The sequence below is a fragment of the Neovison vison genome, chromosome 5 (genome assembly GCF_020171115.1).
Source record: "Neovison vison isolate M4711 chromosome 5, ASM_NN_V1, whole genome shotgun sequence".
Classification (NCBI taxonomy): Eukaryota; Metazoa; Chordata; class Mammalia; order Carnivora; family Mustelidae; genus Neogale; species Neogale vison.
In genome coordinates this window covers 46,417,690-46,430,791 of record NC_058095.1, presented here as the reverse complement: position 1 = coordinate 46,430,791, position 13,102 = coordinate 46,417,690, and the positions used below count along the sequence as shown (strand labels likewise).

Below are 13,102 nucleotides of genomic sequence, written 5' to 3'. Positions count from 1 at the left end.
GCTTACTTACTTCCTTCCAACTCATCAGCCTGGGCAGGGGGCTTTGCCTGACGCTCAACTTCCCCCATGGGTACACACCGCACCCTTCCCCACCTGCCTCTCCCCTAGACCTGGAATATGGCCCCGGGGTCTCTGGCTGAAGCTTACGCTCTCCCTCTCTTGGCAGAGTTCTTTATCGACGGGCTCGGGAGCTTGCTCGTGGGGTCATGTCCGGAAGTGATCATAGGTCACCAGGCCCGGTCTCCGGTGACCGACCCAGAGCTGGCTGCACTGGAGAAGACCTACAGCGCATTCCGGACCAACACCAAGGAACAGGTCCAGTTCAAGCTGGCACTCCACTACTTCAAGAACCATCTCCTGTGCTCTTCATGAAGGCGCCTGGGCATCAGAAAAGCTCTAGGCTTACCGGGGTTGGGTACCTAAGACAGTGGAACTGGGGGTGGGCCACCTGAAGAGACAAAGGAGGACAAGCTAGTGGGTGGGGCAGGGGGTGGGGCTCAGTTACTACAAATACCCATCAGAGGTTCTTTAGAAATGGAATAGTTCCAGGGTGCCTGGGTGGCTCAGTGGGTTAAAGCCTCTGCCTTTTCGGCTCAGGTCATGATCCCAGGATCCTGGGATCCTGCCTCGTGCCTCGGGCTCTCTGCTCCGCAGGGAGCCTGCTTCCTCCCCTCTGTCTCTCTGCCTGCCTCTCTGCCTACTTGTGATTTCTCTCTCTCTGTCAAATAAATAAAATCTTTAAAAAAGAAATTAAAAAAAATAAAAAAGAAACAGACCAGTCCCCGAGAAGGGCGACAGAAGCCCATCAATAACAATCGTTATTTGTATGATGCCGTACCGTTTATGGAACACCTGCACATCCCGTTGGATCTCCTGCAAAAGAGTAGAGTATGGGTTGGCTTCCGTAGTCATTCCTTAGGAATGGCTTTGGGGTTTTTGAGGGTTATTTGGGAGAAATGATAATTGTACTCAGAAATATCCTCTCTGGGGCACCTGGGTGGCTCAGTGGGTTAAAGCCTCTGCCTTCGGCTCAGGTCATGATCCCAGGGTCCTGGGATCGAGCCCCATATCGGGCTCCCTGCTCAGCTAGAAGCCTGCTTCTCCCTCTCCCACTCCCCCTGCTTGTGTTTCCTCTCTCACTGTGTCTCTCTGTCAAACAAATAAATAAAATCTTGGAAAAAATTTTTTTGAATTGGGTCTGCAAAGCAAGTCTCTGTGGATGGCTGGACTTCAGACGTCACACTCAGGAGCTGACGACGTGTCCCTTGCACCATGTGACAGGAGCTGAGACAGCCAGCCTTCAGCCAAGAAAAAAAAAAAAAAAAAAAAGGAAAAGAAAAAAGCAACATATGCACAAAGAGGAGCTGAAACAAGAGCCTCCTAACAGCCTTCTGGTTCTTTCCTGAGGTCTGGCTACAGTCCTGCCCTGGGATTTTGTGAAACACTATACCCTTATAATTCTTCCTTTTTGCTTAACCTAATTTGAGTTGGCTCCTGTTACTTATAACCACAGTGTTCCGAATAATACGACCATTCTGTGTGTTTGCCTGTTTTCAAAACAGAAAAGCGTAACTAAAAAGTTTTCTCCTTGGGTGGTTTGGGAAGCAAAAATCAGGAAACAGACGATAAGAGCCACACGGACCTCCCTCCAGTCTTGCATTTCAGACACAAACCCAGCAGCCCGGACCAGACCGACGACAGAGGTTTCCTTCCAGGACACTGCAGGACAGTGAAGTATCCCTTACAGGAAAGTGACAATAAAGGACAGTGAAGTCATCCTTCCTGAGACTTTGGCCAAACCCCAAATTTCAGGACAAGTTGGTGTAAATCATTGTACAGGCCTCCAGGGGGAGCTCGAGTCTGCTCTCACTATCTCCCCTCCACCGGTTCATTCCACATTCCCTGCTCAGGAAAGGAAAACTGCTTCTGTGACTTTCAGCAAAGAGGGACCTGCAGGCCACCAGGCATGTGTGGGTGTGACTGTTTCACGTGGCCGAAAGTGGAAATGGGACCGGGATCAGCTTTCTTCTGGATATTCTCTCCTCCACCCCGGACGGTCCTGCCCCAACTGTTAGTTATCTGGATTTATTTATTTATTTGACAGAGAACACGAGTGGGAGAGGGGCAGAGGGAAATGGACAAAGAAATTCAAGCAGACTCCGTGCTGAGTGCAGAGCCGGAGGTGGGGCTTGATCTCACGACCCTGAGATCAGGACCTGAACTGAAACCAAGAGTCAGAAGCTTAACTGTGCCACCCAGGTGCCCCTGTTTTTGATTTTTCATAGACAGAAAGTATATATAAGCCGCTATGAAAAGGTTATCTATTAGAATGCTTTTACCTACAAGTACCAGAGACTTGACCCAAGTTTAAACTTGTGTTGAACAGTGTCAGGTGGGGTAAAGACGTGGGGCAGACCACAGGTGTGCTGAAATCATGAGGAAGATCAGGGACTCCAAGCCTGGCAAGAGGAGGGGTGCCTTGCTCAGCCCAGTTCCAGGTTCTTCTCTCAAGGAGGGGTAACCTTGTCCATTATCGTCCATATCCCCATCTGAGTGGTCCTGGGGAAGGGTGACCCTTCTGTGGCCTGTCAAAGCTTTATCTGCCCACTTCCTGTTAGTGCCCTTCACGTGCCCAGGGATGGCCGTGAGGTAAAACTCACTGGAAGTTATCAGTGAGATTTTTAAGGGAATTGAATTGCTAATGAAATCTTGTCAGCAATTCCTTAAAACTTAAGAGGTTTTTCCATCATTTCCAGCCAATTTCAGAAATCTTCCCTAGACATAGTCTTTGAGACTGGGAAACCCATTTTGGTAACCCCAGGATGCACCTCGGTGTCTCCTTTACCCTCTGGCACTCAGTTAAATGGCTTCTGCCTTGAGGCTGTTCAAAACCTTCCTCTGAAGGACAAAGAGACTGTAATCGGCTCTTTGCTCCCAGGCTTTTCCACTTTGTGTGCAGAAAATAATGAAAACATCACAATGTAAATAGGCTGGTCTTTTGCTTAACCTGGTCTCCTGCTAAGTCTCCCGTCTCTGTTGGTGCTTTCACTTGGGGTAGACAATTAAGCTCTTCTGGACCTGCAAGGCTCCAAATTACAGGACTTCCAGGAAGTTAGGGTTGCAAGCCACTCTTAAAGAAATGTATTACAGCTGCTTTAAAACAGGGCACCTTCAGGGGTGCCTGGGTGGCTCAGTGGTTAAGCCGCTGCCTTCAGCTCAGGTCATGATCTCAGAGTCGTGGGATCGAGTCCCGCATTGGGCTCTCTGCTCAGCAGGGAGCCTGCTTCCCTCTCTCTCTCTGCCTGCCTCTCTGCCTACTTGTGATCTCTGTCTGTCAAATAAATAAATAAAATCTTAAAAAAAAAAAAAACACAAAAAAACAAACAGGGCACCTTCAGCCTGAAGCTTGTCTTCCTTATGGGACCGTCCTAAAGACTACTGCAGGAAATCACTAACATGCCAGCACGCTGATTTTTCCTACCAGTTCTCATTCCTGATATTCTAGAGTCTTGATAGGCACATAGTTGTTCTGGATACCAGCAAGTTTCAGAATCACCTGTTTCCCAGTTGGTCGCTATCTCTACCCCATCTCTCCCACTCAACCACATATCGAATGACTTTCACAGAGGAGTCATATCTGAATGCAACTCTTTTTCTTTCTTTTTTTTAAATTTATTTTTATTTATTTTTTTAAGATTATTTATTTATTTATTTGACAGACAGAGATCACAAGTAGGCAGAGAGGCACGCAGAGAGGAGGGGGGAAGCAAGCTCCCTGCTGAGCAGAGAGCCCGACGCAGGGCTCCATCCCAGGACCCTGGGATCATGACCTGAGCCGAAGGCAGGGGCTTTAACCCACTGAGCCACCCAGGTGCCCCTAAAATTTATTTTTAAATATTTTATTTATTTATTTGACAGAGAGAGAGGGCACAAGCAGGGGGAGTGGCAGACAGAGGGAGAGGGAGAAGCAGGCTCTCCGCAAAGCTGGGAGCCAGACGCAGTGCTTGATCCCAGGACTCTGAGATCATGACCTGAATGAAGGGAGAGGCTTAACTTTCTGGGTCACTCAAGTGCCCCGGCTCTTCTTTTTCTTAATCCTTTGCCTAGATGCTCCAGCGGGCCTCATGCCCTTCAGCCTTCCTGCTCTGGCTTCAAACAAGTTTCCCATACAAAATGTATGTCTCTTATCCCACTTGAAATTTTACCAAGAGATTACCAAAGTTTTAATTATGTAACTGAATAATCTGTCCCTCTCCTATCCCGTGTGCTTGGCAAAGGATCCCAGCTCTCTGCATGCAAGGACACAGAAGGCATGACTCATAAAAGGAAAACAAAAGGATATATTTGATTTGGTTGAAATTAAACTAATGCCTTCTACCAATCAAAGGACACTATTAAGAAAGTGAAAAGAAGGGGCGTCTGGGTGGTTCAGTCGTTAAGCATCTGCCTTCAGCTTGGGTCATGTTCCCATGGTCCTGGGATCGAGCCCCGCATCAGACTCCCCGCTGGGCAAGAAGCCTGCTTTCCCTCTCTCACTCCCCCTGCTTGTGATCCTGTTCTCACTGGCAAATAAATAAATAGAATGTTAAAAAAAGAAAGAAAGAAAAGCTACAGACTGGGAAAAGAAAAGATCTGTAATACAAATATTTGGCAAAAGGATGCATATCCCAGATATACAAAGAATTCCTATAAATCAATAAGATAAGGGCAGTTGTTCTAAATGGGCAAAATACTTGAAGAAGCACTTAGAAAAGAAGACATCCAAATGGCTAGGGAGCATGTAAAAAAGAGGTTCAACATCATTAGCTATCAGGGAAATGGTTTGTGCTTACTTTATGTAAATGACATCTCAATAAAATACATTTAATTAGATTTTTGTTCTATTATGGAACAATCTTCAAGATCCAGTGCTAAGTGAGTAAAACAAAGTGCGGAACAGTGTTTCTACTTTTTTTTTTTTTTAAGATTTTATTTATTTATTTGACAGACAGAGATCACAAGTAAGGGGGAGGAGGAGGCGGTGGGGGGGGGAAGCAGGCTCCCTGCTGAGCAGAGAGCCTAATGCGGGGCTCCATCCCAGGACCCTGGGATCATGACCTGAGCTGAAGGCAGAGGCTTTAACCCACTGAGCCAACCCAGGTGCCCCCAGTGTTTCTACTTTTTTTTTTTTTTTAAGATTTTTTTTTATTTATTTGACAGACAGAGATCACAAGTAGGCAGAGAGGTAGGCAGAGAGGGAGAGGGGAAAGCAGGCTCCCCGCTGAGCAGAGAGCCCGATGCAGGGCTCGATCCCAGGACTCGATCCCAGGACTCCGGGACCACGACCTGAGCTGAAGGCAGAGGCTCTAACCCACTGAGCCACCCAGGCGCCCCTGTTTCTACTTTTTTTTTTAAAAGAAAAGGAAGATGGGGTGCCTGGCTGGCTCAGTGAGTAAAGCATAAGACTCCTGATCTCAGGGTTGTGAGTTCAATCCCTACGTTGGGCATAAGGTTTAGTTTTTAAAAGGTGGGAAAAAGAAAGGAGTACGCATATTCATGTATATTTGTGTAAGGATAAAATATCTCTAGAAGGAGAGCATCAGAAATTGCCTCTGAGAGCAGAAAATTATAGTCAAGGGTGGCTCTGTCCTTTGGATGTCTGCCCTCAGCTCAGGTCATGATCCCAGGATCCTAGGATCTAGCCCCAGTTGGGCTTTCTGCTCAGCGGGGAGCCTGCTTCCTCCTCTCTCTCTGCCTGCCTCTCTGCCTGCTTGTGATCCCTGTCTGTCAAATAAATAAATAAAATCTTTAAAAAAAATTATAGTCAAGAAGTTTTGTCTGTGCATTTCCTTTTATACCTTCTGAATTTTGTATTGTGCTCATGTATTACCCTTGTAATACTTTAAACTTTTTAAGGAAAGAAGAAACAAGGTGTTTGTTTTTTTTTTAAGAAACAAGGTTTTTAAGTAACATATCATTGTTATATTAAGCACAAAAACAGAACATAAAATTTTACAATGAAGACTACATAAAAATGGATTTTAAAACAGAAAGTGGGAAAAAAAAAAAAAGTGTCAAAGGTGCTTGTTGGGGAGGGCCTGGCTGGCTCAGCCAGAAGAGCATGGAAATCTTGATCTCAGGTATTTGGGTTCGAGCCCCACATTGGGTGGAGGGATTACTAAAGAAAATAAACTTTTAAAAAAAGTGTTTGTTGGAATTGTAGTTATTTAAAATTCTTTCTGCTGTGCTGTATTTTCTACATTTTCCATAATAAATGCTTCACCTTTATAATCTGAAAAGATAAAATAATTATTTTAAGAGGAGAAAGTGAAAACTTTCAAAAAAAAGGATAGGATAAAATGTAGATGCTGCTTTGTTCAAAGAAAGTAAGCAGCCAGATTGCCCTGTCAGAGCCTCTGTAATGCCAATTCCAGAGCAAGGGCAGGGTGGGACGCTCAGAGACTCAAGGCCTCACATGTCACCTGGCACAAGGTGGCGCTTATGGCTTGTTTGGCATAGCTGGGGCTCCCAAGGCAAAGTAGGGGATTTGTGGCACATCCATCTGTCCTGTGTGGCAAGGACACAGAGCAAGTTTGATTCTATTGCAGCTAGCTGTGAGCAGCATCAGCATGGATAAAGGAAACTGACTTGGATTTGACAGTGAACCTGAATTCTTTCCACTTCACGCAAAGCATTACTGTACGTATTGTCCCATTCGCTAGCCATTTACAGGCTCACAGGAAACTTGGGAGAATACCTTGAAACTCCTTAATCCCGGACTTCAACTGTCTTTTTTTTTTTTTTTAAAGATTTTATTTATTTATTTGACAGACAGAGATTACAAGCAGGCAGAGAGGGGTGGGGGATGGGGGGAATGGGGAAGCGGGCTCCCCATTGAGCAGAGAGCCTGATGCGGGCCTGGATCCCAGGACTCTGGGATCATGACCTGAGCTGAAGGCAGAGGCTTTAACCCACTGAGCCACCCAGGCGCCCCTTGAGCTGTCTTTTCTTAACCTCTGACCTCATTAAACTTTCTGGGCCACTCTCTGCCTCTGTTCAGCCCTCAATCCCAGGTGGCACCGCTGAAGCCCAGCGAACCCCGCCTCCCACAGAGCCCAGACTTCTCCACGCGTGAGGAGCCCCCTTGTGGAGGCTGAGGGTCTGTGCTCAGAGCCTTCATGGGATGCCATCTCTGGGGTGTCATGCATTATGGATTTATGTTAAAAGAAACGAGTGATGGGCAGGCAGGGGGATTACATATTGTCTCTGTTTTCTCTGTTGTCTCAAAAATAATCAATGTGATGTTAAAAAGAATGTTCTTGGGGCACCTGGATGACTCAGTCGTTGGGCGCCTGCCTTCAGCCCAGGTCGTGATCCCCGTGTCCTGGGATCGAGTCCCACATCAGGCTCCCTGCTCAGCGGGAAGCCTGCTTCTCCCTCTTCCACTCCCCCACTTGTGTTCCTTCTCTCGCTGTGTCTCTCTGTCAAATAAATAAATAAAATCTTAAAAAAAAAAAAAAAAAAAAAGAATGTTCTTTCTCCCTCCTGAGTTCTGGTATGGCACTAGTCACATTTATAAATCAGCCAGTCCTGGGCCTTGACCCCAGAGCAATTCACAGTCCAACCAAAGGGGACATGGAAGGAGCGGAGAGGGGAGAGACTGAGCCACAGAATAAAAACACCTATAACTCCAGCAGGTAATGACAAGAGCTGTCAGGCAGAGGATCCTTCTGCGTAACTTGAGGAATTCACGAGTGGGGATTTCAGTGAAGGGTCTCATTTGGGCTGGTAAGATGTTTCAAGCTGAGAAGATGGAGAGAACTGGAAAAGAAGAACTAGGGAATGGGAGGAGGGAGAAGTCTTCCTACTAGACAGAAGGAACCACCTCCTGTACACTTTCAAAGGACATAATCACAGTTCTTTAGGATTTCTATGTCGCTTCTGAAAAATTAATTTCAATACACCTTCACGGGTACAGAGCGCTTGTAAGAAGGATATAGATGGGAAACGAGAGACTAAAGCCATTTGATATCAAGTCGATTCGGTGTTGTTACTCCAGCCTAAGGAAGAGACATCCTTATCTCACCATGAGAACGCAATGGGAGTTTGGTTCACTCCTCGAAATGGAAAAGCTTTAATGTTTCTTCTGACAATATACAAGAGTTATCAAATACTTTCTCAAGCAATACATTAAATCATAAACTGTGAGAAAGGGGCCTCATAAATGTATTTCCCAAGGATATCTGTCCACAGCAGAACTTTCTGGATTTGAGCTAAGCAGGTTTTTTTTTTTTCTTTTTAAGATTTTATTTATTTGTTTGACAGAGATCACAAGTAGGCGGGGGGTGGGGGGTGCCCATGCAGGAGCAGGCTCCCTGCTGAGCAGAGAGCCCAATGCCGGGCTTGATCGCAAGACCCTGAGATCATGACCTAAGCTGAAGTCTGAGGCTTAACCCACTGAGCCACCCAGGCGCCCCCAAGCAGGTTTTTGACAGAAGAAAAGAAACAGATTTGGGTAATTTAAACAGGAACAGTACTCCTTGGAAGAAAGTCGGATAGCTCATAGCATGAGGGAAAGCAACTCAAGAAAACGGACAAGAACTAAGGGGATCTAAGCAACCAGGAACCCAGCCAAGGTCAGGATCCAGGGCAGTCTGATTAGGACCCAGCTTCTGCTGCCAGTGGAGATGGCACGGCTGCTGTCACTGCCCTTGAGACACTGGGTATCACAGCTACCACGAGGAGCAGAACAAGTTCTAAAATGTCCCCATTTCTGGGCATCAGTCGCTTTGGATTCCAAGTCCAGCTGGCCAGGCTAAAGGACACACAGTCACTATGCTGTCACCCAGACCCACACCATGTTGGATCCCTCAAGAAAGGCAGCCAGTCAGATGTGATGGGACAAATAAATGACAAATGTCTATTACACATGTATGAAGTTTTTCTGTTTGTAGAAAAGTGGGACTTTATTCTGCATACTAACTGGTAAGTAGATTTTTGGTGTTGGTTCCATCTGGGTAGACCTATCGCTCTTTTCATGTCAATACAATAAATCAATGTAGTCCTATACATCAAAATAATGTCAATACAATAAAAACTCATCCCCTAAATTCCTGCACAGTATTAATCATATAGATATTGCCAATATTTACTAAATCGATTTTCGCTTTTATATTCTCTTCTTTACCATTGTGAACATCCCCGCTGAGAACATCCTTGAACACTTGGCACTGGTCCTCGTTGTCCTTTAGGATAAAGTTACAAAAGTGAAACTGCTGAGTCAAATCTTATAAAAGGTTAACTAGGCAGTTAACCTGGAAAAACCCCCAAACGGTCTGATTGTCCCCCACTCATCAAGACCTACAAGGTTGAAATGTACCACCCACCACCGTAGGTCCACCAAGAGTCCCTCTACAGAATGTTCTAGGTTTCCGCAGAAAGCCGTGGTTTCAAGTCCGCGACCCAATCGCTCCCACTAAAGAGACCCGAGCTTTGAACCGCTGTCCTGGCACGTACCAGCCCACTTCCCTCCCCGCTTGGCCACAGGGACCACGCAGAGAGCGTTTTGTGGAAATAAATAAACGAGTCCGGAGCCCGGCTGCGTGCGTCCCGCCTTCCGCTCCCGGCAGGGGCAGCCGCCGGCTGTCTCCGCCCCCAGCCCGCCGTCCTCCCGGCTTCCCCGGGCGCAGGTCAGGACCTCGGGAGAAGAGCAGGAAGAGCGGCGACAAGAGGTGACACCCCGGCACTGGCCACATCGGGGCCGCGGCAGCCCTTGCTGTTTCCTCCCGCCTGAGCAGCCTCAGGCTCACAGCGCCCAGCCCGGGCCGGGGAAACCGGGCCTCCTCGGCCGCCTCTCTAGGAAGGTTGTTCAGCGTGCCATGTGGCTTGAGAAGCCTCTCGGCCGCCTCAAGCCGCCAGCGGGTCCCATGGTGTAATGGTTAGCACTCTGGACTTTGAATCCAGCGATCCGAGTTCAAATCTCGGTGGGACCTCTTCAAGCCTTTTGGTTCTACAATTACTGTTTTGAGGACTGCTGGCGGCGGCGGCCACTTCGGGCTGTGCCGTTACCCCCGTGACCTAAGGGATCGCGGTTTAGGGTCCCTCCTCCTCTTGTTTAGGTCCGGCCTGAGAGTCTCAGTGCGCATGCGTGAGAGTCCGGGCGGAAAAGTGTAGGTGGAGAGTGACTTTACCTTGAAAAGGAGGGCGGAGGAAGCCCAGCAACCGGGTGAGCCTGCTTGGGACCAAGGCCTTCGGGACTCCGACACCTCCCTCCTCCTGCTGCTGGGAGTCCCTTCTTCCTATTGGCTGAGGTGCAGAGTGCGATCAGTTATTCCTTTATCAACCCGGAATGAAATGCTGGGCGGAGCCAAGGGGCGCGGGAAACATAGGAGGCTGGGGAGAGGGCAGTGTGTTTGGGGAGAGGAGAGTGTGTTTGGGGCCAGTCCGCCTGTGAGTCTAGGCGGTTAGATGGTGAAGTGGGTCTGTTTCAGGCAGTAGGCAGTGAGGTTGTCCATGTGGGTTCTTAAGGCCGTGCCAGCCGGTCAGAGGATCTCCGCACGCGGTTTCTCACCCCGTGGATGGGGTGTTGATCCTTTAGAGGGTAGGAATCTCTATGGGGTTCATCACAGGGCTGAGCACGTCTCCTGGAGAATCTGTCCAGGACTGGTATTTTAGGTGCTGGCCAGCCGCGCCTGATTTGCAGGCAAGGGTGTGTCTCTGGGATGGAGGGAAAGAGGCGCGCTTGGAGTGCTGTCTTCTTTTGAGTTGTATCTGGGTTTTTTGAGAGCTGTCTGGCCCCCTGGGATGAGTGACGAGGGAGCCCATTGACGCATTTGTGATCTCCCCACAGGGTGATTGGCACTGTGGCTCTGCGTGCCCGCCCCTTGGGAGGATGCCATGGAAACAGGATCCTCGCTCCGCTTTCCCCTGAGCACCCCTCCTCCGCCCCCATACCCTACAAATACGTTTGAATGGATTTGTGTGTATGAAAGATCCCAGCCTCGAAAATACGTAGGCATGAGAGGTGGGAGGGCTTGCCCTACCAGACATTAAAGGTTATTATCAGCTATAAACTACAGCAATTAAGATAGTGTGGTCCTGGTGCAGGAGAGACAAACATGCCAATGGCACATAAGGGAGTGGGCCGGATACAGCCCCACACGTATTTGGACAAATGATTCAGGACAAAGTAGCACAGCAGAGCAGGAGAGGAAAGAATCTACTTTTCAAAAAATTATTCTGGGAGAATTGAGTGTCCAAATGGAAAAGTATGATATCAGATTCCTCCCAACTTACACTAAAGACAGAAATACATTCCATGTGAATCATAGACCTTAACGAGAAGGGAAAAGCAATAAAGCTTTTGGAAGAGAACACAAGAGAATATCTTTATGACCTCAGGGTAGGGAAAGTCCTCTTAAACAAGACACAAAAAGTTCTAAAAGCTTAGTCTACATCACATATTAATATGATATTCTGTTCTTCATATAAAAAAAAAGCCCAGTAAGAAAGTGAAAAGGCAAGCCTCAGAATAAGAAAAGATATTTGTAATGCATGACCGGCAAAGAACTTGTAATAATCAGTAAGAATATAAAATTAAAATTTTTAAAAAATCAGTAAGAATAAAGACAACCTACTAGAAAAATAGCAAATACTTGAACTGGCACTGCACAAAAAAAGGAAATCCCAAATAACTGACATAGGGTCACCTGACTTGGCTCAGTGGATAGAGCGTGCAACTCTTGACCTTGAGGTTGTGAGTTCAAGTCCCAAGTTGGGTGTAGAGATTACTTAAAAGTAAAGTCTTAAGGAGCACCTGGGTGGCTTAGTGGGTTAAGTCTCAGGCTCTTGGTTTTGGCTCAGGTTTTTTTTTTTTTAATATTTTATTTATTTATTTGACAGACAGAGATCATAAGTAGGCAGTGAGGCAGGCAGAGAGAGAAGAAGGGAAGCAGGCTCCCCACTGAGCAGAGAGCCCAACACGGGGCTCGATCCCAGGACCCTGGGATCGTGACCCGAGCCAAAGGCAGAAGCTTTAACCCACTGAGCCACCCAGGTGCCCCCTTTTTTAAAAATAATTTAAAAAAATTTTTTATAAACATGTATTATTAGCCCCAGGGGTACAGGTCTGTGAATCGCCAGGTTTACATACTTCACAGCACTCATCATAGGACATACCCTCCCCAATGTCCATAAGGATCTCAGGGTTTTGAGATGGAACCTCCTATAGGGGCTCTGTGCTCAGCAGAGAGTGGGGGGGGGTGTTCCTGCTTGAGTTTCTCTCTGCCCTTCCCCACCATGTGCTCTCTCTCTCTCTCTGTCAAATAAATAAATAAATAATAAAATCTTTAAAAAAAACCTGATATACATATGAAAATATGTAAAGCATCATTAATCATAGCAAAATGCAAATTAAAATGTCAACGAAATACCATTATACACTCACCAGAATGACAATGCTGACTCCTTTTAAGAGTAGAGAATAACATGAACTCTCACGGGAATGTAAACTGGAGAAACTAATTTGATGTTAACTATTGAAGCTGAAGATACTCATATCCTATAATCTAGCAATTTCAGTCTTGTACCTATATCCGCAGAAAGGTGGACATGTATAAGAGTGGTTTTGGCAACATGATAGCCAAAAATGGGAAAGAATTCAAATGTCCAGCAGTAGAATGGATAAATAATTTATTGTAAGGCCATATGAAAGAATCTTATACAGCAACAAAATGGATGGGTCTTCTTTTTTAAAAAGTATTGAGCAAAAGAAGACAGATACAAAGGAGTAAATAATATATGACTCCATTTATATAAAATTGCTAAACAGGCAAAAATAACTACTGTATATTGTTTAGAACTGTAAACGTAGACGGTACAACTATCAGGCAAAGCAAAAATACCCATGTGAGTGAGAATATCCAGGATCTCTGGAGAAGAGAGAGGGTCATGACTGGAAAAGGGTCAACAACAGTCTTCTGGGGGTAGTGGTATTATTATTATTTTTTAAAGTAATCTCTATGCCCAGTGCAGGGCTTGAACTCAGGATCCCAAGAGTAAGAGTCATGAGCTCTATGGACAGAGCCAGCCAGATACCCCGTACTGGTATTATTTTATTTCTTGT

General features: G+C 46.4%; 1 protein-coding gene and 1 non-coding gene across 2 annotated transcripts in view; both read left to right on the top strand.

Moving 5' to 3' along the window:
• B4GALNT2 (beta-1,4-N-acetyl-galactosaminyltransferase 2) overlaps positions 1-618 on the top strand; it is a 42,002-nt gene extending 41,384 nt beyond the window's left edge. Inside the window, exon 12 of the mRNA XM_044248762.1 lies at positions 167-618. Coding sequence (XP_044104697.1) covers positions 167-372 — 206 coding nt within the window. The 3' untranslated portion in view covers positions 373-618. The remainder of the gene's footprint in view (positions 1-166) is intronic.
• A 9,281-nt stretch (positions 619-9,899) lies between these two features.
• Positions 9,900-9,971, top strand: TRNAQ-UUG. The gene has a single exon. It is a non-coding gene; the product is annotated as a tRNA-Gln (tRNA).
• The last annotated feature ends 3,131 nt before the right edge of the window (positions 9,972-13,102 follow it).